This window comes from Cololabis saira, chromosome 17, assembly GCF_033807715.1.
Source record: "Cololabis saira isolate AMF1-May2022 chromosome 17, fColSai1.1, whole genome shotgun sequence".
Lineage (NCBI taxonomy): Eukaryota > Metazoa > Chordata > Actinopteri > Beloniformes > Belonidae > Cololabis > Cololabis saira.
The window spans coordinates 41,905,183-41,932,902 of NC_084603.1; the positions used below are offsets into that span (position 1 = coordinate 41,905,183).

General features: G+C 39.9%; 1 protein-coding gene across 1 annotated transcript in view; it reads right to left on the reverse strand.

The window, feature by feature from the left end:
• Nucleotides 1-998: 998 nt before the first annotated feature.
• The window catches only part of atp6v1ba (ATPase, H+ transporting, lysosomal, V1 subunit B, member a), a 52,256-nt gene continuing 25,534 nt past the window's right edge, over nucleotides 999-27,720 (reverse strand). The window contains exons 4-14 of the mRNA XM_061745003.1: nucleotides 26,266-26,359; nucleotides 23,691-23,768; nucleotides 20,860-20,999; nucleotides 19,835-19,936; nucleotides 18,826-18,923; nucleotides 18,076-18,199; nucleotides 10,893-11,043; nucleotides 8,577-8,659; nucleotides 6,267-6,371; nucleotides 6,060-6,189; nucleotides 999-1,740 (exon numbers count right to left, since the gene is read on the reverse strand). Coding sequence (XP_061600987.1) covers nucleotides 1,598-1,740; nucleotides 6,060-6,189; nucleotides 6,267-6,371; nucleotides 8,577-8,659; nucleotides 10,893-11,043; nucleotides 18,076-18,199; nucleotides 18,826-18,923; nucleotides 19,835-19,936; nucleotides 20,860-20,999; nucleotides 23,691-23,768; nucleotides 26,266-26,359 — 1,248 coding nt within the window. The 3' untranslated portion in view covers nucleotides 999-1,597. The remainder of the gene's footprint in view (nucleotides 1,741-6,059; nucleotides 6,190-6,266; nucleotides 6,372-8,576; nucleotides 8,660-10,892; nucleotides 11,044-18,075; nucleotides 18,200-18,825; nucleotides 18,924-19,834; nucleotides 19,937-20,859; nucleotides 21,000-23,690; nucleotides 23,769-26,265; nucleotides 26,360-27,720) is intronic.

Genomic DNA, 27,720 nt, shown 5'->3' on the forward strand with positions numbered 1-27,720 from the left:
CTGTTGTATTAGACGCTATATAAATAAAATTGAATTGAATTGAATTCTTTGTAATTTTCTATGCTCACCCCTATTTTTATTGGATCTTACTACTTACTCTGTTTTATATTAATCTTTAGTTTAGTTTATCCCGTTTTATCTCAATGTTATATTTAAATGTTGTAGTCATTATTTATGGTCTATTTTATACATTCTATTGCTTTATTCTCTCAGTCTTTAATGTCTTACTTTCTAGACCTACTCTTGGGATTTGATGTTATACTTTTAAACTCTTTTAGTGTGTATTTTAACTTCATAGCCTATCTTATCCTCAGTGTTCAGCCATGTCTGCACCCATATTTATATAGATACGTGTCTGTGTGTGTGTGGGGGGGGGGGCAGGGCATTAATAAGTTTGATGTCTGTGTATTGTTTTTCTGTAAAGCACTTTGTGCTGCATTCTATGCATGAAAGTCGCTCTACAAATAAAGTTTGATTTGATGTGAAGACAGAAAACGTTTGACCTCTGTCATTGCCAACAAAGGGTAAATAAAGTATTGAGATGAACTTTTGTTATTGACCAAATATTTATTGTCCACTATAATTTGCAAATACATTCTTTAAAAGTCAAGACAATGTGATCTTCTGGAATTTTCTTTTTTCCATTTACTCTCTCATAGTTGAGATTTACCTGTGATGAAGATTACAGGCCTCATCTTTTTAAGTGGGAGAACTTGCACAACTGGTGTCTGACTAAATACTGTTTTTCCCCACGGTATGTACGGGTTACTTCTTCCTTCCTTGCACTGGTATTTCATGGATAACTCCACCCTAAGAACCGTGAGGAGGAGCAGTTGAAGGTTATCAAAATCTGTAATGTAGAAAAGGTATAACTACCATTTCACATTTAAACGTTTTTAGCTGGAACATAGAAGAGCAAATTTATAGTTGTGCATGGAAGTGATGACATTATGTCTCGAAGGCAACATTGAATCCAAGTGAGATCAAAACAAAAAATCTTTTACATTTTAATTTATTCAGACACATACACTCACAAAACCATTATGGTTGCAGAACAAAGATTCAGTTCCTGCAGACACCTGGGAATGTTCACTATACTCATATATTTTCTTATATTCATGAACAAAAACACAAAGAATGTAAACTTTTACTATGATCTGAGAGGAAGCAATGATGAGCCACATGAGAAGAAAGACTGAAATACTGGTACAGTAATTATCTATCGTTACTTATGGCCCTTCTGTGTGAGAGAACGTTTAAGATGCTTTCCTGGTCTCCAGCCAATAACATGGTGTCGTACGTGAAGCTTCTCATGAAACTGCACATGCCTCGTTCTTTCTTCAAGTGGGAGGAAACAAAGTTGATTGAGATCCAGCAGTAACACAACCGAATAAATAAGGACTGATCTAAAATCTTTACGATATGTTCACTTTTGGAACCACAGACACTTTCAGAGCACAGATACACTACGGTACGTCTACATAATCTTCTCATTTAGGGCAGTGGAGGAGAGTCTGGCTGATTGATGGGGAAGAGAGAGCAGAGAGAATGAGAGGTGAGGACTGGGCTGGATGAAGGAAGGGTTCCAGAGAGTTCCTCAGTGGCGAGCAGCAGACTCCCTGGGGTAAAACTCGGCCAGGGTGCTCTGGGGAATTCTCTTCAGCATCTCCTTGGGGAAGATTCGCAGCAGCTGCCAGCCGATGTCCAGGGTTTCGTACACCGTCCTGTTGTCGTAGGGACCTGAGGGAGACACAAGCAGCACGGATGACGGAAGGCTACACGGCAACCAGAGGTTTTAAAACAATAAAACATCTGGAAGTTTAGTATAGAGGGAATGTGCATGACGTCACAGATGCCACTTCACAGCGAGTTACGCCCACTGAGTGTCAGAAAGACTGAGTGTCAGAAAGACTGAGTGTCAGAAAGACTGAGTGACAGAAAGACTGAGTGACAGAAAGACTGAGTGTCAGAAAGACTGAGTGTCAGAAAGACTGAGTGGCAGCGTAAACTTTCAGTTTGAGCAACTGGAAAACATCTAAAATGGGAAAGAGCTGTTGTGAGATCGACTGTACTCATAGATTTAGCAAGAAATCTGAGTTATGGTTTTACAGACTGCTGAAAAATAAGCTTAAATGAGACAAATGGGTCACTGCAATTCACAGAAACAACTGGATTCCAGTGAAACGTGGATTTGCGGTTCCCATTTTGTATCAGGTAATGTTGGATTTTTGGGTAGCTAACGTTAAACGGTCAAATCATAAAGTTCGGTGTCCTCATCACTTTAATTTCTACAACAAATCCTGCCTTGAAGTCGGACCAAGCATCAAGACTTTTGTAAGCCTTCAAGCTTTGCTTCTTGTATTTCCCTGGCGTAGAAATTAAGTACATATAAATATCAGAAAACTGGATTTGTGGCCAAATATTAATGTCCATGGACCACTGGTTCTTGGTAAATGTACCAAATATTAATGTCCATGGACCACTGGTTCTTGGTAACTGTACCAAATATTAATGTCCATGGACCACTGGTTCTTGGTAACTGTACCAAATATTAATGTCCATGGACCACTGGTTCTTGGTAACTGTACCAAATATTAATGTCCATGGACCACTGGTTCTTGGGGTAACTGTACCAAATATTAATGTCCATGGACCACTGGTTCTTGGTAACTGTACCAAATATTAATGTCCATGGACCACTGGTTCTTGGTAACTGTACCAAATATTAATGTCCATGGACCACTGGTTCTTGGTAACTGTACCAAATATTAATGTCCATGGATCACTGGTTCTTGGTAACTGTACCAAATATTAATGTCCATGGATCACTGGTTCTTGGTAACTGTACCAAATATTAATGTCCATGGACCACTGGTTCTTGGGGTAACTGTACCAAATATTAATGTCCATGGACCACTGGTTCTTGGGGTAACTGTACCAAATATTAATGTCCATGGACCACTGGTTCTTGGGGTAACTGTACCAAATATTAATGTCCATGGACCACTGGTTCTTGGTAACTGTACCAAATATTAATGTCCATGGACCACTGGTTCTTGGGGTAACTGTACCAAATATTAATGTCCATGGACCACTGGTTCTTGGTAACTGTACCAAATATTAATGTCCATGGATCACTGGTTCTTGGTAACTGTACCAAATATTAATGTCCATGGACCACTGGTTCTTGGGGTAACTGTACCAAATATTAATGTCCATGGACCACTGGTTCTTGGGGTAACTGTACCAAATATTAATGTCCATGGACCACTGGTTCTTGGTAACTGTACCAAATATTAATGTCCATGGACCACTGGTTCTTGGGGTAACTGTACCAAATATTAATGTCCATGGACCACTGGTTCTTGGTAACTGTACCAAATATTAATGTCCATGGACCACTGGTTCTTGGTAACTGTACCAAATATTAATGTCCATGGACCACTGGTTCTTGGTAACTGTACCAAATATTAATGTCCATGGACCACTGGTTCTTGGTAACTGTACCAAATATTAATGTCCATGGACCACTGGTTCTTGGTAACTGTACCAAATATTAATGTCCATGGACCACTGGTTCTTGGTAACTGTACCAAATATTAATGTCCATGGACCACTGGTTCTTGGTAACTGTACGGGTCACTGTCAAGTCCAACTGACGCTAATTTAAGCTGATAATCAGCTGTTATCCGTCTTCTCCACTAGTTGCAGCTGTTTTCACCACTCAGTGAGAGTAAGGGGGCTGGTCCAGTGGGGAAGTGACGTCACTGCAAACCCACCGTACAATTTCTGGTTTGCAGTTAGTTAAGATTCCCATTTTCTTTCCATTTGTAAATTCTAAGAAAAAAGAGTGAATTTTTAAAGATAACTTTTCAATACATCCTTGGTAATTGTTAGAGTTGCTCTTCTCAGCAGTGCCCACCGAGGTCAGGACTGTGAGCTGCCCCTCCTTACTGTCCCTGAACAACTTTCCCAGTAATGTGGAGGTTTGTTTCCAGTCCCCGCCGATCCTCACGCCCCATCCACCCCCCCTTAAAGGGCTTTGACTGACATCTAAAGATGTTGCTTTACTGAGGTCTCTTTCCTCATGATGTCCCGTTTGGTGAGATGCAGCAGATCCTCCTGCAGATCCTCCTGCAGCACATGACGGTGCCACATCTCACAGTTGGGACGGTGCAACGTTTACCCTCTTTCCTCCACACAAACATGATCAGCACCATCAAACTATTCAAAAAAACCCCCGGCCCCATCTACAAAACTGAGAATCTGTGTCTCCATGTAATAGTCATGTCTTGAAGTAAATGTATGACAACTCCGTTAAACGCCAGTTAACTGTAACACTGTACTACTTATTTAGACACTGTGTAAACCTCCCAAGCCTCTAGTATTTCATTGAATTTTAAATAACCATCTACAGGACTGTCTCAGAAAATTAGAATATTGTGATTTTCTGTAATGCAATTACAAAAACAAAAATGTCAAACATTCTGGATTCATTACAAATCAACTGAAATATTGCAAGCCTTTTATTATTTTAATATTGCTGATCATGGCTTACAGTTTAAGAAAACTCAAATATCCTATCTCAAAAATTTGAATATTCTGGGAATCTTAATCTTAAACTGTAAACCATAATCAGCAATATTAAAATAATAAAAGGCTTGCAATATTTCAGGTGATTTGTAATGAATCCAGAATGGATGACATTTCTGTTTCTTTTAAATTGCATTACAGAAAATAAAGAACTTTATCACAATATTCTAATTTTCTGAGACAGTCCTGTATATCGTGTATCGTGACATGGCCTAAAAATATGGAGATATTAATAAAAGGCTGTATCTTCCAGCCCTAGTGCAGCTTTTTTTCCATTCCTCGTCTGGTCCTGCGGGGATGACTCTTCCTCCTTCCTCGTCATCACTTCTCAAAAGAGGAACTCTGTGTGGAAAGTATTTACCCAGAATAGTTCTACAGTCTCAAGACATTGTTTAGTCACTCAAGAAAAAGAGGAGGAACATTTACAGATAAATATTTTCCTGGGACATTTTTAACTCAAAAATACAATGAATTCCACAGAAAATCCCCTTTTCAACGCAGTGCATGAAAAGAGATATGCAATATGCAGCAAAGCTTAAAGCCTGCTCCAAGTATTTCTGACTGCCCTGGGTATTTACTGAGATTAGTACTACACACTCACTGATCGGTATTACAAAACTTGGGATTACAGGAACCAAGCTTGCAGCTGGTTTATATATATATATTTTTTTTATATTATATAGTAAGCCCAACAGGACGACTTCCTGCTGACGACGGGCTGAGGTTACACAGCCTTTGAAACTACGCCTGTGTTGAAAAAAAAAAATCGATTTTCCGACTCTAAATTGATTCTCATATTAATTCCTAAAAATCGATTCATACGTCTAATGATCGATTTTTTTTTCATCATTACAACTTTTGCTATTTTTTTGTTTATGCCCTAAAAAGGAATGTTTTGTTGAGCATAACTGGTGCTGTGTTTTTGCCTTTAAATATGTTTAAAGGTATGAAAACAATAACGTTTTCAGTTATAATTGCATAAATTGTCTATATTTCATTACTTTATATACTGTCATGGGGTTAAATTTGCATAAAATGCTAAAAAGCAAATTCTCAAAAATTTTAAACCGAAATAGACCGAAAATGAAAAAAAATTTAAACGGAATGTGGGAAAAAATAAAAGGGATTTCATAGTCTCTGATTGCTGCCCTGGATCTGTTTGATAATTCTGCAGTTCTATCAGCATTCTGGGAGCTGATTGGTCCTTACAGCATCATTAGCTGCAATACTTGCTGTTGAATCTCAATATAATACTAGTATTAATATGTTGCAGAACTACAGTCATATAATTCATGCAACAGCTCAAAAAACTGTTTTAATAACACTAACCCAAATCAATATCGGATCAAATCAAATCTTGATAATGGATTCTGAATCTTAAGAATCGGAATGGAATGGATTGTTGACATTTGAATGGATCCCCAGCCCTACTAGAAACCACCGTGTCTTCCTCTGCGTCTTCTTACCCTGAGCAATGAAATTCTTCTCAAACTTCTGGAGGAATTCCAGGTAGAGCAGGTCGTCGGGGGTGAGGGCCTCCTCTCCCACCACGGCCTTCATGGCCTGCACGTCCTTCCCGATGGCATAGCAGGCGTACTGGACAGAGACAAGTGGTCGTGTTAGTGGTGTTAGTGTGGCCGTCAGACGTCCCTGCTGCAGGCCGGAGGAGTTACCAGCTGGTTGGACACGTCGGCGTGGTCCTTCCTGGTCATCCCTTCACCGATGGCAGACTTCATCAGACGGGACAGGGACGGCAGCACGTTGATGGGTGGGTAGATCTGAAAAACATGGGGGACTACGTTTACATGCAGTCAAAATTTGGGTTATTGCTAATATTCCGGTTACTGAAACATTGAGAATATTCCGTTTACATGGTGATTAATCATTCAGGATATCTGGATCAAACCAGCGACGCACGGAGAACATCATGACGCAATTACCGTAATTTCTGCTTCTTCTTCCTGTATCCAAATTCAAAACAAATGCTGCTTCGCACAACTTTTCTCTCACCTTCTTGTAAATCTTCTATCCCGGTACTTTCTACCGTCTACAAATGCAGAAATGTTCATATCCTTCATTACATTTATGAAGTGATTAGTCTCCTCCTGGTCTTGGTTTCTCCGTGTTTAGAAGAACTTCCTGGACTCAAAAGACCAGGATTCCTTGTGAACAGAACATGTGCAGAAAACAAATTCCTGTTCCGTTTGATGGGGATATTCCGTTTGGTGTTTACATGACCCAATATTCAGGTTTTAAAAGGAGGAACCCAGGGCTCATATTGGGGTTTTTAAAAACCCCAATATGAGCAAATTCTGGTTATTCAAAGGGGTAATTGGTGTTTACATGGCCGTGCAAATTCAGGTTATTGTCAATATTCGGGTTTTAAAAGGGTTATTGATGCATGGAAACAGTCAGTGACGCATCATTTCTCTCATTTTCTTTACAAAATAAAACCCACAACAGCAAAGTCAGAACTCAGCCTTTCCTGGATCCTGCTTTTACACTAAATTATCATTACAATGATCACCCGTGGGAAATAAGTTGTTTTTGTTTTCTACCTCATTAATTGCATTAAAAAGACCCGTGACAACATTTTTTTGTAATATGCTACAGGTCTGATATTCAAAAATAGATGTAATTCCAAATGAAATAAGGTGGAAACAGTTCTGCTGTCTGCAACAGAGTCCCGGTGACGGCAACAATCACTGTGTTCTTTCACATTTTCGGTATCATCCGATCTTTTTCTGATTCGGTGCCGCAGGTGAAATAACAGAGCTGATTTTACTAAAACTGCGTACTTTCCTTAAAGGGGACCTATTTTGAAAAACAGGTTTTCTCTTGCTTTAACATGTATAAAGTGGTCTCCCCTCAGCCTGCCAACTCAGAGGAGGAGTGATTGACATAGGTCATCCTATGATGCGTGAAACCACGCCCACAACTAACTCCGTCAGCCGGAGCTTCCTCCATTTTTTCATAGCGGTGTATCGCGTCATTCAGGCAGCCAATCAGCACAGAGCCTCATTATCATAGCCCCGCCCACTCAGAATTCCCCATAGATAATGAGGTTAGAGAATGGGAAGATAAAGACATGGTTTAGAGGCTGAATTTCTAATGTATTTAGCAAAAACAATCAAAAGCTTGTTTTTAAGACATTCAAAGCCTGTTTAAAATAGGTATTAGATGCCATAATAGGTCTCCTTTAAATCACATATTTACGGGAGAGTATCAGGGCCGTGCAGGAGAAAAAATATTTGAGGGGGGAATATTTTTTTTTTTATTTTGCACTTCGAGAAAAAAGTCAAAATGTCAAGATTAATGTTGAAATACAACTTCAAGAATAAAGTCGAAATTTCGTGAATAAAGTTGAAATACAATTTGGTGAATAAAGTGTAAATGTCTCCTCTGGTCCATCAAATCCAGTTAGAGAGACTGACAGCTCTGCAGCAGCAGCCGGAACTAACTAACTAACTAACTAACATCCTTGCAGTGGAATGTTAATGCTACGTTTCTGAAGTTATGCAACTGCATATGTGTGATATGTTTCCAATCAATATCGCAGAGCCAACTCGACTTTATTCTCGAAATTCTACTTCAACATTAATCTCGACATTTCGACTTTTTTCTCAACATTTCAACTTTTTTCTCAAATTGCATAATGAAAAAAAAATCTTCCTCCTCTAAAATACTATTTTTATTTTTCTCCTGCCTGGCCCTGATACTCTTCCGTACATATTCATAAATTAATGTATTACAATTTTAATTATGTTGACAAAAACTGAAAATGGAGAATTATGTAAAACTGCACAGCTGGCGTGCGAGTGTTAGAAATGATTTATCAGGATGAACAATTACTGGTAATTATAAACTATGTTAAAGCATAAAAAGGTCTGAAATAATGGAAAATGATGGTATTTCTGATTCATGCATTTCTGTTTTCACACACAAATATGAGTTAGAACCAGCGCTTCCAGAGGTTTAAATACCTGTCTGTTGTGCAGCTGTCTGTCCACGTAGACCTGGCCCTCTGTGATGTATCCAGTCAGATCAGGAATGGGATGGGTGATGTCTGGACACAAAACAAGACACATTTCAGCTAAATATTCCTGCATTTGTTCTGAGCCGCAGTCTCAGGTCTACAGACCCATCCAACACATGTACTGGCATCCAGTTCAAAATGTGCACATATACATTTTATACACTCACTACACACTCATACATTCACTTTCAACATCTGATTTGTTGTTGCTTCAATTAAAGACAGTAATTAAATATAGAGGGTCTGCATTGATGTCACTTCCCCACTGGACCAGCCCCCTTACTGCACCGAGTGGTAAAACATCTAGTGGAGAAGACGGGATAACAGACGATTATCGGCTTAAATTAAAGGCAGTTGGACTTGACAGTGACCCGTACAGTTACCAAGAACCAGTGGTCCATGGACATTAATATTTGGTACAGTTACCAAGAACCAGTGGTCCATGGACATTAATATTTGGTACAGTTACCAAGAACCAGTGGTCCATGGACATTAATATTTGGTACAGTTACCAAGAACCAGTGGTCCATGGACATTAATATTTGGTACAGTTACCAAGAACCAGTGGTCCATGGACATTAATATTTGGTACAGTTACCCCAAGAACCAGTGGTCCATGGACATTAATATTTGGTACAGTTACCAAGAACCAGTGGTCCATGGACATTAATATTTGGTACAGTTACCCCAAGAACCAGTGGTCCATGGACATTAATATTTGGTACAGTTACCAAGAACCAGTGGTCCATGGACATTAATATTTGGTACAGTTACCAAGAACCAGTGGTCCATGGACATTAATATTTGGTACAGTTACCAAGAACCAGTGGTCCATGGACATTAATATTTGGCCACGAATCCATTTTCCTGATATTTATATGTACTTAATTTTTACGCCGGGGAAATACACGAAGCAAAGCTTGAAGGCAAACAAAAGTCTTGACGCTCGACTTCAAGACAGGATTTGTTGTAGAAATTAAAGTGATGAGGACACTGAACTTTATGATTTGACCGTTTAACGTTAGCTACCCAAAAATCCAACATTACCTGATACAAAATGGGAACCACAAATCCACGTTTCACTGGAATCCAGTTGTTTCTGTGAATTGCAGCGATCCATTTGTCTCTCTTAAGCTTATTTTTCGGCAGTCTGTAAAACGATAACTCAGATTTCTTGCTAAATCTATGAGTCCAGTCGATCGCACAACAGATCTTTCCCATTTTAGATGTTTTCCAGTTGCTCAAACTGAAAGTTTAGGCTGCCACTCAGTCTTTTTGATACTCAGTCTTTCCGACACTCAGTCTCTTTCTGTCACTCAGTGGGCGTAACCCGCTGTGAAGTCTCATCTGTGACGTCATGTCCAATCCCTCTATAGAACATAAGACGTGACGTAAAGACATCAGCATCAGCTGTGAGCAGCCATGGAGACAGAAACTGTTTGATAAAAAGCAGATTTAGCTTCTCCATTTCTTGACTCCAGATGTTTTCTGTCTCAGCTGGTATTTCACAACACATTCACAACCCACATAAACACCTTTAAATACATATGTCAGGAAAAAATATACTCCACAATGTCAGAGTAACAGGTAATCAACACATTACTGAACACACTGACTGGTCGTCCTGTGATCCACCTTCATACGTAGCTGCTCTCACCTACGTGTGTTTTCTGGGGTTTTTTCAATGGCCTTCACTTATATTTGAACCAACGTCTACAGGGCTCAGCACTTGAGATGCACTCAGTCTTTCTGACACTGTTTAACCAGACGGGTGCAGGGTACTCATTCATGTTGCCACAGCAAGGGCAGGCTCGTACACGTGTGGAAAATCATGCGTGCTCCCAATAGGGATGGGCGGTAAGGACTAAATGTATTACGATAATTTCTGGCATTTATCACGATAACGATAAAAATGACGAAAAAATACCAATTCAACTCCATCTTTTTAATTATAAATCTATTACCACATTCAGTCTTTGGAGCCCCCAAATCACTGCTCTAAAAGAATACTAAATGATACTAAACTACACCAATTATTACACCACGATGCTGCTGAAGTGGAGACCTCAGCAGCATCGTTTTTACCGCGAGATGACAAATTCTTATCGTGGGGAATGTTTTTGACGGTATATCATGAACGGTAAAATATCACCCATTCCTAGCTCCCAACGAGCTTTATAGTTGTAAAAGCTGTTACTGAAGCCTTGATACGGAGCTGAGAAACGCTGAGAATACTGCTGGTGTTTGGTGCAGCTGCTCTCACCGTCGTTGGGCATGGTGAGGATGGGGATCTGAGTGATGGAGCCGTTCCTGCCCTCCACCCGCCCCGCACGCTCGTAGATGGTGGCCAGGTCAGTGTACATGTAGCCGGGAAACCCTCGGCGGCCGGGCACTTCCTCCCGAGCAGCAGAGACCTACGGGAAGAGGGAGGGTTGGTAATTATACAAATAACATTTCTATCTTAAGTTTAGTCACCGACTACGTTTACATGCAGTCAAAATTCAGGTTATTGCTAATATTCCGGTTACTGAAACATTGGGAATATTCCGTTTACATGGTGATAATCTGGATCAAACCAGCAACGCACAGAGAACATCATGACGCAATTCCCGTCATTTCTGCTTCTTCTTCCTGTATCCAAATTCAAAACAAATGCTGCTTCGCGCAACTTTTCTCTCTCCTTCTTGTAAATCTTCTATCCCGGTACTTTCTACCGTCTACAAATGCAGAAATGTTCATATCCTTCATTCCATTTATGAAGTGATTAGTCTCCTCCAGGTCTTGGTTTCTCCGTGTTTATAAGAACTTCCTGGACTCAAAAGACCAGGATTCCTTGTGAACAGAGCATGTGCAGAAAACAAATTCCTGTTCCGGAATATGAGCAAATTCGGGTTATTCAAAGAGGTTATTGGTGTTTACATGACCCTGCAAATTTAAGTTACTGCCAATATTCAGGTTTTAAAAGGGTTATTGATGCATGGAAACACAGTCACAGACTTTGGTCACATGAGAGTTGTGGGACAAGTGTAAAACTGAGGAAATCCTCTCATTCGCTCGTTGCTGACATCTGAGTCAGCACTCAAGTGTTTCATCAAACAACTCAGACGAGCTGCTGGGTCACCACTGACAGGTGATGTATCCAGCTCAAACATCTGGAAACATCACATACCACCCTATTTGAGCTACAGCCCATGAGAGTGCAATGCAAGGGGCGGAGGGAAGAGACTAGAGGTGGGTTTCATCACTGACCTCCCGATACCACACCGTTCCCATACACTAGGTCCCAAGTCCATACCATTTCCCATACGATTCCATATTCTAGTTACAATACCAATTTTACTTTGGCAATGGAAGGGATTCTCAAAAAAAAAAATCAAAAAAATCTAATAAATGGAGGGGCCCGGTGGCGCTGCTGGTAGCGCAGCCAGAAGGTCCTGGGTTCAAATCCTGCCGGGGACGCTGTGGGCGCTGTGGGCGTGTTAAAGTGACTTCAGCACCACACCCTGGGTGGGGTTGGAGAAAGTCTCTGTGTGAAGTTTGCATGTTCATATAATATGACGATGTTGAAAATCACTAAGTTCAACTAGGTTTTATTAGTGAAGTCTCCCCCGCCCCCCTGTCCTGTTTCAGACAGATAATGAGCCCCAAATTACAAAGGTTTTTTAGAGGGACTTGGTCATAAATTAGTAGTCCAACATACTTACTGACAAAATAAAAAAATACTTTATTACCTGTGAATAACTGAATGCCCATTCCTTATATTTTGCACAATTTTACAGTTCTCAGGAAAAATACTAGAACCCAAGACGAATCCCCTGTATGTGAAAACATTCTAATGTTGATTCTTATTGAACATAGAACTCTACATTTACATTTGTATCATAACAATTCTGTCTCTCTTGTGGGACATCCCTCCTCGTCTTTCAGCTCACGCCAGCGAGTGAACGCCGGGACAATGTTTATTCTTGTCCGGGCATTTAGCTATTATTTTCTTGGGTTTTTCCGCTGCTTGGGCCATGATACCAGCTTCTGCTGAGCTCTGATCTCCACGCCCCGCCCAGCTTTGGTCTCCACTACGAATGGGGAAGGAGGGGGAAGTGACGTATGCTGTAAAGCAGTCAAAGCCGTAAAAATGTGTAGTTTTTTAGTGTGGCAGGGTTCCTACCATGCTCCTCAAAGTTACATAGTGCCAGTGAAGGAGATACAGACCCCTCAGACCATGACAGAGGAGAAATTAAACCTGGTGGAAGTTGATGTTCCATCACAATGATGATGATGGAATATTAGATTAAGGTGGAAAAGTGACATAGTGCTGCTTTAAGGAGGAGACCTGAGCTCAGTGCAGGAACTCCCTGGGCTGGTAGAGAGAGTAACGCCCAGGACTGACTCAGGTAGGAGCACTGGGTGATAAAATGGGGAAAAAAATAAATAAAAAAAATCAGGATAATTTTTTATTTTTTTTTTAAATCGATACTTTAATTTATTAATTAATTAATTTAATAATTTATGTATCGATAATCGTTCCTACACATGTATATCATTAAATATGGATATGTTTAACCCCCCCTAGAAGAGACCAGGGTGGCTGCTCACGCTGTGACGTTCTAAAGTCACATGACCACATCTTTGGGATACATAATGTTGCTGAAGCTCAATCTGGACTCATGGCTGAACATCACGTTCCTTCACATGTCCAGGTTCCAGTGCACGTGTTGCAGCCACCAGAACAAGAGCCAACAGCAACAGCAGAATAAACGTTTGGTATTGGCAGAGAAGATTTGGCTCATTTTTCATGAGCACGACCCACATCCCCGGCTCTGCTGCTCCTCCGCCTCTTTACTAATCCATTTAAAAAAGGGAAATAAACAGGCTTTTCAAATATATGAGATTTACTGCCAAGAAGCATTGTTACAACAAAGAAATAAAATGAATATAATGACTGTCTAATAAGATGTGCTGTATGGTGAATGTATATACTGAACCCATCAGAAAATACTGATATATACAGGGCTGCACATAAGTGGGCCGCCAGAGCGCATGCGCCGTCAAAATCCACAGTGCGCTGTCAATGTTGTGCTGCGAAGCGCTTTTGCGTACCAACAGCTGGGGCTCATATTATTGGTTGTGGCCAGACCAGAATACTAATATTAAAAATCTATTGCGAGAGCTTTTCCCCAGAACTGCCACTTAAAGTTGGTACTGGGCTGGCCAATCACAGCGTGTCTTTACTCCCCCTCCATGCTCGTTGCGGCGGTGGGGAAGAGAGGTAAGGATCAGCTTTACTGAACAAACCCCGACACGTCTCGTCAAAATGTCCAAGAAGCAAGCGCCATTAAGTAATTATTTTGGCGTTCCAACACCACCAACTACAAATAGACGCCAAACCACTACCAGAACAGAAAACATGTGTTCGCCGAGAAGTGGCTGCATGATGTTACGCGGCGACGCGCACCGTAAGTTCGCGCTCCCGCGTATCCTACCCCGTAAGCTCTGCGTTGGTGCAACGCGGAACCATAAATCAGCCAGTGTCCGTCACTGCATGCAGCAGTTACCTGCACCAGCAAGACGCTGCTCTCTGATTATGGCTCACAGTTTATGAAAACCCCAAATAAAAAATAAATTAGAGAATATTTTATGAAATCAATAAACAATTCCATGATCAAAATTATAACAAAAAAAAGGTTCAACATATCTTGCTTTGCATGTAATAATACTAGGTAATATATTAGTTTCACCTTTTAAGTTGAATTATTGAAATAGATTAACTTTTACTACCGTACATATTATAGTTGAATTATTGAAATAAATTAACTTTTACACCATATTCTAGTTGATTATTGAAATAAATTAACTTTTACACCATATTCTAGTTGAATTATTGAAATAAATTAACTTTTACACCATATTCTAGTTGAATTATTGAAATAAGTTAACTTTTACACCATATTCTAGTTGAATTATTGAAATAAGTTAACTTTTACACCATATTCTAGTTGAATTATTGAAATAAGTTAACTTTTACACCATATTCTAGTTGAATTATTGAAATAAGTTAACTTTTACACCATATTCTTCACCTGAAGCAATATTCTACACCTTGGCTGATGTGGACATACAGAGCATAGGAGGCTATTTCAGCTGCTATATGGTTGGCTGTCTGTACAGTCATGCAAGTTCAATGCTATTAAAGAACACGTTTTTTCATATAAAATAAACACATTTTTATGCAGTTTAGAAGTTTTGGGGCTTTTTTTTGGCTCCTGCGCTGCTGAAATCGGGGCGTCCTTTATTTCTATTTCTGAAAGTTGGCAACCCTAGGTGCAAAATATGCCATGAGCATCCCAATCTGGCCGATAAAAACTGTAACTTTTATACTGACTCTACAGACTAACACGCACCATAATTTGTTAATTCATCTTTATAAGTGAATAAATATCGTTTTGCCTATAACTTATTCCTGCATCCCTCTTTTATCAATCCGGCGAGACGGGTCACTGCGTTTTTGGAGGCCCAAGTCAAATATCCAGGGGCTCCTCTGAGCACCAGACCAAAATAGTTATGTGCAGCCCTGGATATATATGTGAGGGAAAACTAAGGTGCTTTGTAGATCCCAATAGGTTAAGAGATGCCATTCAGGTGTGGACTATTCATTTACACTGGCCAAGGTCACAGACAAAGAAAAAGAAAAAAAAAAAACAATGGAAGAAGGGAAAAAACATGTGTACCGTTTTAAGATGTGCATTATGCTCAGCTGAGACAGAAAACTACAACATTTGAATGTTTTTTTTTTTACAGCGAGACAAAGAGAGATGACTACTTGTCCCTGAAAGAAAGAACAGCGGTGGGTAGGGTGAGGGGCCGTTTCCTTTAAACTTTCATAGACAATAATGAAGTTATGCTCGGAGTTTTCCCAGGTGGGTTGTACAGACGAGCTGCAACACTGATAAATGATTTGATAAATGCTGCCAAATTCAAATGAGCATTTTAGATACATACAGACTTCTGGAGCGATCAAGTCTTACAAACAGATGAGACCTAGTCTTAGAGGAAACCTAGTATTTCAGCAGAACTCCCTCACATCCACAGCCCAGCACAGACATGGAGACGTGAAGATTTGAAATTGCTTTGCACGGGAGCGTGGGCTCCTTGAATCGCTCTATACACCCGAGCGTTTTAGAGGCCGACGGCTCAAACCGGGTCAGAACTGGGTCAAGCAACAGGACAACAGCTAATTCATGACTGAAAAAGAAAAGAATCAAGGCTTTTCAATGACCTGGTCAATGTCAATGATCTGTCAAATGATGTGCTGGGAACTTAAAGAGAGCTGAACAAAAGCTTATGTCCAAAATCTTCTCTGAACTAAAACATTTTGTAGAGAAAAGCCAGCTACAATTCCTGCACATCCATGTGAGAGGCCCGTGAAGTCACACAGGAAACCACTAACTCAACTTATTGCTGATAAAAGTGGATCTAGAAGCCGGTGAACGATGGGAAAAATGTTGTTTTGTTAGATAAATAATGATGCAAGAACAAAATAAAGCTGCTATCAAATATCTTAGTAATCGAGTATTCTACTGAAAATTCCATTGAGTAATATTTATAACATATTTTTGTTTAGTTAAAGAGCAATTATAAATATACATAAGATGTTAGATGTTAATTGACATCACTAAGACTAAATTATATAATCCAGTAGGTTCATGGCTGTGCATTTAAAAACCCTGAACTTACACCAGTCGACCAAATTCACTGATTCACTCAAAAAACTAAGGATCTTACCAAGAAATGTTCTTATTTCTAACCTAAAAATGCCATTACACCTGATAACACACATCACTTAAAAGGTTAGGTGTTTTCCCACGTGTTTCAATTGAACTTTCATTTGTGTCAAGCAAATTTTAAGTTCTAGTTAAGTTTTAAGTTAAAGTATAAGATTTTGAGTTTTGGCAGTGTTCAAAATATAATTCTGAGCCCTGCTGTATTGGAGCACATTAGGCACCAGCGCTACGTGATGTTTTATCCATCAATGACTACAGAGATAAAACTGACAACTACCCAGTTAGCTTTATTACCTTTTTATTTTCCCCCCTCATCTCTCTACAGCTCTGTGTTTGTACAGATTAAATGCGTTAGCATCGACAGTCGTCATAATTAACAGAAACCCAGCCCTCCACAGGGTAACGTTATGTTAGCAGGTACTGTAACGTTAATCTCATTAAATAGTGCTACGTTAACTTAATTTTCCCGTGTGTGGGTGCCGGTCCTCCCTCTGGGAGTAACAGGGTGTTGGTGGAGAAGCTGCAGCGTTGAGGACGGACTGTTGTATCAGCTCTGTCTTACAGTGAAACAGCAACAGTGTTGCCTTGCTGTCCAGCTGGAAATCACCCACACTTTTGACACTTTCTGCCTTTGCTTTTAGTTAAAACCAAACATATCTGCCGCCTCTTTATTCCTCCTTTACGTGTGGCCTCAGCGTGTTGTGCCGCATTAAACGTAGTCCGGGTAAATACCTGCTTTGAGCTGCAAAATTAAACCATTCCTCGAGGCAGAGAAGATTCCTCCATCATTTTTTGTAATCGAATTACTCGAGGAATCGTTTCAGCCCTGCTGCAATTAGTACGGGGGCCGAGACCCGCCATTGCTGAAAATAAAATTAATGCTGCAAACAGAAACAAACGCCGCTGCAAATAAAATAAACGCTTAGCAAATGAAATAAACGCTGCAAACAAAAAGAAATGCCGCTGCAAATAAAAGAAACGCTGCAAATATAAAGAAACCCCGCTGCAAATAAAATAAACCCTGCTGCAAATAGAATAAAAAAACGACGCAAATAAAAAAGCCACAACGGAAGTGAATTACCGGGGACTATTTTCGCTGATGCACCGGTGTTTTTTACGTGAGAGGAGAAGAAGAAGACGAAGAGGACGTAAGTGAAAAGGAAGAAATAAGAAGAACGATGAATAAGAAGAACAATGAACGAAAAAATAAGTGAAAAGGTTAGTGTTTTCACTTACGTCTTCTTCTTCTCCTCTCACGTAAAAAACACCGGTGCATCAGCAAAAATAGTCCCCGGTAATTCACTTCTGTTGACTTTTTTATTTGCGTTGTTTTTTTTCATTTGCAGCGGCGTTTATTTTATTTGCAGTAGGGTTTCTTCATATTTGCAGCAGCGTTTGTTTTTATTTGCACCGTTTATTTTATTTGCAAAGCGTTTATTTTATTTGCAGCGGTGTTTCTTTTTATTTGCAGCGTTTCTTTAATTTGCAGCGGCGTTTGTTTCCGTTTGCGGCGTTACTTTTATTTTCAGTAAATTGGCAGGTCTCGGCCACCGTAAATTAGTCCATTTTTACTCTGCTTTTACACAAAATAAGGAATAAAAGAAGGGGTACTAACATTAGCATTCTGCGTTTGTTCAGAATGTGTGCGTGAGGGTGAGCTGGTCCTACCTCTCTCAGAGCCTCAGCGTAGGAGCTCATGTCGGTGAGGATGACCAGCACGTGTTTCTCACACTGGTACGCCAGGTATTCGGCTGTGGTCAGGGCCAGGCGGGGGGTGATGATACGCTCAATGCTGATTGATCATGAAGAGAAAAGAAATACATGTAAAATTGTACGATAAATTCAGTTAGAAAAACTTGGAGTTTGAACACCTAATCACAAGTGCCAACTGGCTACACAGAAATCAAGCAGGGAGCACTTCAGGTTCAGCCTCATCTTATCCATGAAAGTCCCAAAACAGAAGTACACAGATCCTTTACAGGACTGTCTCAGAAAATTAGAATATTGTGATTTTCTGTAATGCAATTACAAAAACAAAAATGTCATACATTCTGGACTCATTACAAATCAACTGAAATATTGTAAGCCTTTTATTATTTTAATATTGCTGATCATGGCTTACAGCTTAAGAAAACTCAAATATCCTATCTCAAAAAATTTGAATATTCTGGGAATCTTAATCTTAAACTGTAAGCCATAATCAGCAATATTAAAATAATTAAAGGCTTGCAATATTTCAGTTGATTTGTAATGAATCCAGAATGTATGACATTTTAGTTTTTTTTAAATTGCATTACGGAAAATAAAGAACTTTATCACAATATTCTAATTTTCTGAGACAGTCCTGTACAGTCTGCGTAGAGTCCATCTCCAAGTCCACGACTGAGTGAAGACAGAAAACATTGAAACGTGTCTTACGTGGGGTCGTTGGCCAGGTTCAGGAAGAGGCAGACGTTGTCCATGGAGCCATTTTCCTCGAAGTCGGACTTGAAGAAGCGAGCAGTTTCCATGTTGACCTGAAACACCAACGATGCAGGTGCATGAGGCATTTTCATGTACGTGTGTGGGAAGGAAGGAAGAAAATGAGCCAAGAAAGAAAGAAAGAAAGAAAGAAAGAAAGAAAGAAAGAAAGAAAGAAAGAAAGAAAGAAAGAAAGAAAGAAAGAAAGAAAGAAAGAAAGAAAGAAAGAAAGAACGAAAGAACGAACGAACGAACGAACGAACGAACGAACGAACGAAAGAAAGAAAGAAATGAGCCAGGAGGAAAGAAAGAAAGAAAGAAAGATTTCCGTTGATGAGGTGTTTGTGTAACAAACATGGCGGCTCTGAGTCATTCCAGTACAGGTGTAACTCATTTAATTGGTTTTTATCAATTCAATGTAATTGGTGTAGTTTAGTAGCATTTAGTATTCTTTTAGAGCAGTGTTTTGGGGGCTCCAAAGACTGAATGTGGTGATAGATTTATACTTAAAAAGGTGGAGTTGAATTGAATATTTTTTTTATCGTCATTTTTATCGTTTAACTCTTTTGCACCATTAAACAGATGCATTGATTTTAGTGTGTAAACACCTCCCCTTGTCCACATGCATATCCATGTGCTGCTTTAGAACCGGATTCACACGTTCACGCACCTCTCCAGCCGGAGGAACCACAATGAGACGTGAGCAGAGGAGAGAACTTGATACGGCCCGGCTGTCAGTGTTGAAAGGTCTGCTGAATTAGTAAGCTTTCTACATAGCTTAGGGATATGCTCACAAGTGCAGAAGTAACAAGAGGGACTTAAAGGTTAAATCACCTGGTAAATAAAAGAAAGCAGGACCGGAGAGAGGGGACACGGTGTCACATCAGGGTTAAGAGGGGGATTAGAGCCACAAATTGGGTGGGGGTTTGAGAAACCATATGCTGCAGGCTGCACTGTGTCTGCTTACCCCCATAGCTGCAAAAACGATGGCAAAGTTCTCAGCGCTGTAGTCCATCACGTCCTTGGACTTCTGCACCAGACCGGCCTGGCGACAGATCTGCGCGGCGATCTGGAAGCAGGAAAACAGGAAACGTGAGACGAGAGACACTCTTCACTTAAATATGTCTGTTAGGCTTTCCTGCAAATAAGTTTCAGACTTACAAATCACTGCAAACTGTTTTTATTTACATTTCCACAGTGCTCCAACTTTTTAGCTTCTCGGGTTGAAAATAAAAGTCATTTTTGGAGATAAAAATTTAGGCGTTCAAAACTCAGACATAGTGGACAATCATTCAATTTTAAAAATGTTCCATGACTCATTTTAAAATGTCTAAAGGAAAGTGTCTGAAGAATCTGGATATTCTTCCATGCGGTAAATGACATTAATGAATCTTACAAAACATTTGAAATGCTGCTTCACTAATTATATAATTTTTTTGTCTCAAAAACATCTATTAGATAGAAAACATGAATGCCGCTCTTCCTGGAGGACATCGCCACATGTTGTGGCCTCAGCAGAGCAAGAACCTTCCCGGCTGGACCAATCACAACTGGTCGTATGAATGGGGCAGTCAGGAGTGACTCTCGGATCCCAGGGATCCCCCGTTTAGCCTTGGAGGTGTCAGGGGACTAACTTAAAGAAACACTGGAGACCCCTGACACACGCGTGCAGCAATAACTGATAGATAGATAGTCAGGTTGTGCCAAGGCCTTTAATGAGTACTAATCCTTCTTGGAGCATAAGATTCTTGTGTTCATTTTAACCTTGCAATGTTTTGTGCTCATGGCGTTTTGGATTTCAGATGCTTCTGGTTCTGAGTATCTTGCAGCCAGAAGACATTCCCATTGCGGTGGTCATCAAGTCAGTCGAAGAACTTTGTGACTCAAACAAATCTTATGGCCTTGACATGTATTGTAAGGGTACAGTAAGCCTAGTAAAACCTTGTGAGGGAGCCTTCATGAGCCTGGGATGGGACGATGTGATGGCTTTACCTCATTGTGAGGCAACCCTGCAGCAGAAAAGATGGGGATCTTCTGTCCTCTGGCAATGCTGTTCATGCCATCGATGGCTGAGATGCCAGTCTGGATCATCTCCTCGGGGTAGATACGGCACTGAGGATTAATGGGCTGACCTGCAAAGCACAAGTAGAGCTTTAGCTTATGGTTAGATTTTGTTACTTTTCATCCAAAACAGCCCTGGTTATACTTTATATTAAAAGCTGGAGCAAATACTGCCCCGAATCTCTAAATGTTTCCTCTTTTGCCACCATCATAAATATGGCTGTCAGGAATGCACTCATTCAGGTTCATTTTTAATGTTGTAGCTGTGCAGGAAATTAACTGTTAATTACAAAATCTGATAGTCATAACATGTGATGTGATGACCTTCATCCAAATATACATGTATACTCCCTTACGTACATATCATTTCAAGTGTTGTCACCAAGCACCAACCATCTCACTACCACATTTACCCCTTTTCCACCAAACGGGTTCCCGGGCGGGTTCTGGGCCGGTGCTGAGTTTGGAACCAGAAAAAGCAGTTCCAAGGTAGCACCAACTCTTTGCTGGACTAGAGGAAAGAACCGCTTACGTCAGTGGAGGGGGCGGAGTTGTTAAGACCGCCCCGAATACGACCGCCCAAGCCAGCAATGCCCCCCCAGCGCAGGCGGCTACCCCCCACCCAGGCATTGAGACGGCCGTGTCGCCAGGTGGGAAGGAAAGGAAGAGCTGGGTGTCGTCGGCATAGCAGTGGTAGGAGAAGCCATGAGAGCTGATGTGATGGGAAGTGATGTATAGTGAAAAGAGAAGAGGGCCAAGCACCGATCCCTGTAGCACCCCTGTTGCCAGCTCATGCGATCTGGACACCCGTCCTTGCCATGATACCCTGAAGGATCTTCCTACGAAGTAAGACATGAACCACAAGAGGCCAGATCCTGAAATTGCCAAGCGTTGAGTGAGGAGAGGAGGATGTGGTAGTTGACCTTTTCTGGTTCTGGCATCGAGCAGTTTCAGTTGAGTGGCCCTGCCGAAAGCCAGACTGATGTGGATCGTACAGGCAGTTGTTGCCAAGGAACTGTGAGACCTGACTGAAGACGGCTCGTTCTAGAAGTTTAGACATGAACGGAAGCAGTTAGACCGGCCGGTAGTTTTCAACCTGGACAGGGTTGAGTGTGGGTTTTTTCCACCAGTGGGGTAACTCAAGCTTGTTTGAAGGCAGAGGGAAATACACCAGATTTAAGAGAGGAGTTAATAATGTGGGTTATTGCCGGTTCGACGGTAGGTAAAATGCTCTGCAGGATGTCGGTAGGCACAAGATCAAGAGGACAGGTTGTTGGTTTTGAGCCGAATAGAAGTTTAAAGACTTCCTCCTCATTTCGAGACTGGAAGGAGCAGAGAGAGGCACCAGTGGCCGGTTGTAGTGGAGTAGCAGAGATGGGCAGGCTCAGAGAATCGGTTACTGATAGCATCAACCTTTAGGATGCAAACCTTTCTGCAGACAACCCAGTGGGTGGTTGAGCAGGTGGTGGAGAGAGAAGAGAGTTAAACGCCATGAACAGTTGTCGGGTGCATTATGGAATTTGTTGCGGGTCCAGCTCTGTGGTCCCTCAGAACCTCTGTCAGCCATGGAGGGGAGGTTTCTGTCCAGCTGGTTTGGACACCAGAGGACAGAGTTTATCCAGAGAGGACGTGAGTGAGGAGCAGAGTGTTACTGTAGCCTCATTAACAGATAGTGTGGAAAAGTGTGAGAGGGAAGGGAGGGTAGACCAGACCTCATCAGATAGTTGTGTAGGGCTGAGAGATCGTAAGTTACTGCGGTAGGAAACCAACTTTGGAGTCAGGTGAGTGACATGAGGAAGGGATATGGAAAATTTAGCCAGGAAGTGGTCCGAGAGGTGCAGTGGTGTGACACACGTCAGCTGTCAACGATGTTACCAGCTTTGTGTGTTGGAGGAGTCTGGACCAGTATAAGATTGAAAGAGTGGATGAGAGCCAGAAACTCATTTGCCTGTGTTTTGCTGATGTGAATGGTCATGTCTCCCAGTACGATTAGTGGAGAGCCATCATCACGAATGTCAGAGAGGATCATGTCCAGTTCAGAGATGAACTCATCTATGTGTCCTCCTGGAGGGCAGTATAGGACCAGAATGTAAGCAGTGAAGGGTTTAGAGATTTTTACTGCGTGGTATTCGACTGATGATGAGTTAGCAATGGGACAGATGGATGTGAAAATCCACATTTTGGACATTAAAATGCCTGTACCACCATGTAACAATGAACTGATGAACTCTGTTTTGTTGACTTCGGACTGACAGTTCCAGAGACCAAAGGTAACAGAAGATGAGGAAGATGGATATACTCCGGGACAACACAGGTTTTGCAGATTGTGCTGCCTATGGAAGGTGCGTCTTGGTCTGCACCCATATTTGACCGGGATGGTTTTGAGCCAGTCTTCCAGTCTTAAGCAGATCAACTACTCCTGATCGTTTGTCTTCAGAGATCTCCTTAAGTTTCTTATAAACAGCAAGCTTCAAATTTTCCAGCGTCTTTAATGCATCAAAAAGGAGTCGAAACTAGCTTTTGTTGAAGTTTTTAAGTGTACGGGTTCACCTTCTGTTTTCACCAGCACTAGGGATATATTTAAAGGAAGTGTCCAAAAAAGATTTGAGAAATGTTGACAGTTTTTGTGTCGTCAGATTAAGCACATTATGTCTGGCTATTATTATAACTTAGAATAAGATTAAATCAGCTTGTGGCAAATAAAATAAATAATAAAAAGCACAGAAAATATCCTTAAAAAGAGGAGTTTGTAGCGGTCATACCCATGATGTCCAAGTAGTCCTCGGCCAGAACAGTGGGCCCACGGTCGATGGGTTTGCCAGAGCCGTTGAACACGCGACCTGAAAGAAAGATTGTTCCACTAGATCAGGGGTCGGCAACCCAAAATGCTGAAAGAACCATATTGGACCAAAAACACAAAAAACAAATATATCTGGAGCCACAAAAAATGAAAAGTCACAAAAACACATGCTGCATGTATCTATATTAGCTATAACTGGGGGAAGATTTTTTTTTTTCATTATGCACTTCGAGAAAAAAGTCGAAATATCGAGAAAAAAGTTGAAATGTCAAAATTAATGTTGAAGTACAACCATGAGAAAAAAGTCGAAATGTCGAGAAAAAAGTCGAAATGTCGAGATTAATGTTGAAGTACAATCTCGAGAAAAAAGTCGAAATGTTGAGAATTAATATTAGTTGTAGTTGTAATTGAGAGATTAATATTGAAGTATTGTTGTAAGTACGGCATGTAATTATGTAATAATTGCTCGGGGGTCATGTTCTGGGTCTCTGGAAAGATCCTAGAGGCAACATTTGTTGTATTAGACGCTATATAAATAAAATTGAATTGAAGTACAATCTCGAGAAAAAAGTCTAAATGTCGAGAAAAAAGTCTAAATGTCGAGATTAAAAAGGAAAGGAAAAGGGAAGAAAAAGAGAAAAAAAAGAAAAAAGGAAAAAAAAAGAAAAAAAGAGAAAAAAAGGAAAAAAAAGGTCAAACATTTTTGAAAAAGCTCCAGGAGCCACCAGGGTGGCGCTAAAGAGCCGCATGCGGCTCTAGAGCCGCGGGTTGCCGATCCCTGCCTTAGAGCCAAGTGGAAGTCAAGTGAAGTTGATTTCAATGATCATTTTTGTAAACTTCAATAAAAGGCGAGCGTATACTGAGGTTGTACCTCATCAGTACCAATCGGCCCGAGTCTTTGAAAATTTGAATTATGTCACTACGATAATGTTCGGCCGAGCAATAAGCGCCACAATTTTCGCACGATGGAGACGCATGTAATGATGTGTGCCATGCATGGGTGCACGGTTAACGGACGAAAAAGCGTGCAGAATAATAAGAAGAAAAGGGAAACTTTTTCTGGATGCTAATATATCGCCTTCATTTTCATGTTTTTCCTCATTTTTTCCAGGCGTGTTTTTTGAGATTTTTGGGGGAATTTTTTCTTCCATATCAGAGCGGGGTCATGCTGGGCCAATTTGACTGTTTGCATGGTAAAAATTGTATTTTTTGGGGGCTTTTTCTTTTTTTTTTCCCCCCACATTTTTTTTTCAGGGAGACTTTAGGCATGCACCCCCTTTGCAGGGGGCGTTTCCTTTTTTATGCTAGTGAAAGGCTGTGCTCCAAAACAGCATTAGTCGCAATATGGGCATTGCATTATGTTGGCATGCCTATAAAAATAATAATGAATACAGCACGAAGACAAATTATATAATATATCATGAATATTGTGAATAGACAATGGCCACTACAGTGTTTTTCTTTGTTATAGAACAGGGGTCGGCGAGCCGCATGCTGCTCTTTAGCGCCGCCCTGGTGGCTCCCTGGAGCTTTTTCAAAAATGTTTGACCTTTTTTCCCTTTTATTTCCTTTTTTTCTTCTTTTTTTCCCTATTTTTTCCTTTTTTTCTTCTTTTTTTCCCTTACTTTTTCCTTTTCTTTTTAATCTCGATATTTCAACTTTTTCCCTGACTTTTTGACTTTTTTCTCAAAATTTCAACTTTTTTCTCAACATTTTGACTTTTTTCGCGACATTTCGACTTTTGTCTCGAAGTGCATAATAGAAAAAAAAAACTTCCCCCAGTTATAACTAATATAGATACATGTAGCATGCGTTGCCTTCATTCTAAGGCTGATACAAGACTTCATTTTTTGCAGCTCCAGACATATTTGTTTTTTGTGTTTTTGGTCCAATATGGATCTAAAACATTTTGGTTTGCCGACCCCTGTTATAGAATAAATAAAACGGTCTATTTGATATAGTCAACTTTGTTCCTTCTGAAGCCGGGTCGATAGGACACTGGGAGGGAGACATTCTGCGCACAGGGTTTAAACGCCTCAAGAAAGTAGCAACAAAAAGGTACACCATACAATTGCGTTTATCGTTATCGAGGTAAAACTGCCCAATTTATGGTGATATTTATTTGAGGTCTTATCGCCCAGCCCTAATATCTAATCTATTTTGTTTTCTGTCAGACTCTTGTAAGTGACACCCACATGGCTCTGGTCAAATCGTACAATATGTAAGAATAATATTATTATATTAATTCAGGGAAAAGATTAATGCTACTTTAAAAATAACAGTAGGTTTTATTTCTGCTGCCACTAAAATTAAAGTAACCTTGTCCTGTACTGAGATAATTATGCTGATTAAAAAATAAAAGGTTTTGCCCTTACGTTCCACAGAAAGAGAATGGAAATCCAGTGTCACATGTTTTGAAATGTTAAATCTTGGTTTTAAAAAAGGAAATGGCAGTGAAAGAGGAGCCATCCAGCTCTAAACCAACCCTAAACTGTTTAATAATAAGAATAATTTTGGAGTAATCATGCTCATCTTACCCAGCATGTCTTCTGACACGGGGGTTCGCAAAATATCCCCGGTGAACTCGCAGGCCGTCTTCTTGGCATCAATGCCTGACGTCCCCTCAAATACCTGAAAGAAAAAACAACAGTTAATATCTTTAAATATTAATCAGTAAGTTGGTTTCAGATTTCATTTAATTTCATTTTATTCTTTCTTTCATTCAAAAAATAAAACAAACAATTCTATACAAATACAAATACAAATGTTCATAAATTGTGAATGAAAAGGGAGCAGAAAGAAGAAGAATCTTATCTAATCTGCCCCTTTCTCCAAGAAATAAATTCACAAATAACATAAATTAAAAAAAAAACAAGTAAATAAAAAACTAAAATAAAATAAAATTACCAACGTCTATGGGTATGTCAATCAAACTTAAATAACATATTTCATTATATTTACTTAACATACAGGCTTTAGTTGTTCTTCTGAATGTAATGTTTGATTTGGATTCTTTGTTTTCTTTATTCAGATTGTTCCATAAACTGATTCCTTTCACAGAAACACAACGTTCCACCAATTTAGTCCTGAATCTTGTTAAAATATCTGTTCCTTTTAAGTTATACTTGCTTTCTCTTTTTTCAAATATTTTCAGATAAAGCATTGGTAGTTTTAGCTCTTTTAACAGGTTGATATGTAGCTATTTATTTTTCTACAGATTTTGTTTGAAAGTTTGAAGCCCTCACACACGCTCAACTCAACATTTATTTATCCAGCACAGTTTAAATAAACTGAGACATACCAAAGTGCTGTACAGTTAAAAACAGCTGAATAAAGAGGCATATATTACAAAGATAAAATAAATAAAATAGAGTACAAAATACAAGAATACAATTAAATAAAAAAATAAGAGTAAAATAATAAAAAAATAGGAATATGTTTGAAATAAAATTTTGCCAAAATTCACTAAAACTAATCAAAAGCCGGCCTGAAAATGTTCTTGAAATACATCAATGTCATAATTGATCTCAGTATTTGTATGCATGTATTTGTATGTATGTCTATATTCACGCGGGCATCCGTATACTGTATATCACATCCAGGGTTCTATTGCTATTAGCTCTATTTATTTAATGGATATCTATGTTTACGTGTTTCTTAATCAATACTATATCTATTAATGTTTTTCCCTCTTTTGCTCTATTTTTTTTTTTTTCTTTATTATTATTCTAACCCATTTTTCTTATTCTTTCTAGGGGACAAGGGGATGGGAGGGAGAACGGGGAGAAAAAGTTTGCTTTGTTGCCTGTAACAGTGACTGATGTTTGACTTGTTGGAAACTTCCAACAAAAATCTAATAAATACATACCGTATTTTCGCGACCATAAGGCGCACATACATTTTTTTTTTCTTTTTAAAAATGTGCTGCGCGCCCAATGAAACGGTGCACCGTATCTATTACCTGTATTACGGTAATGTAAGGCGGACGGCCA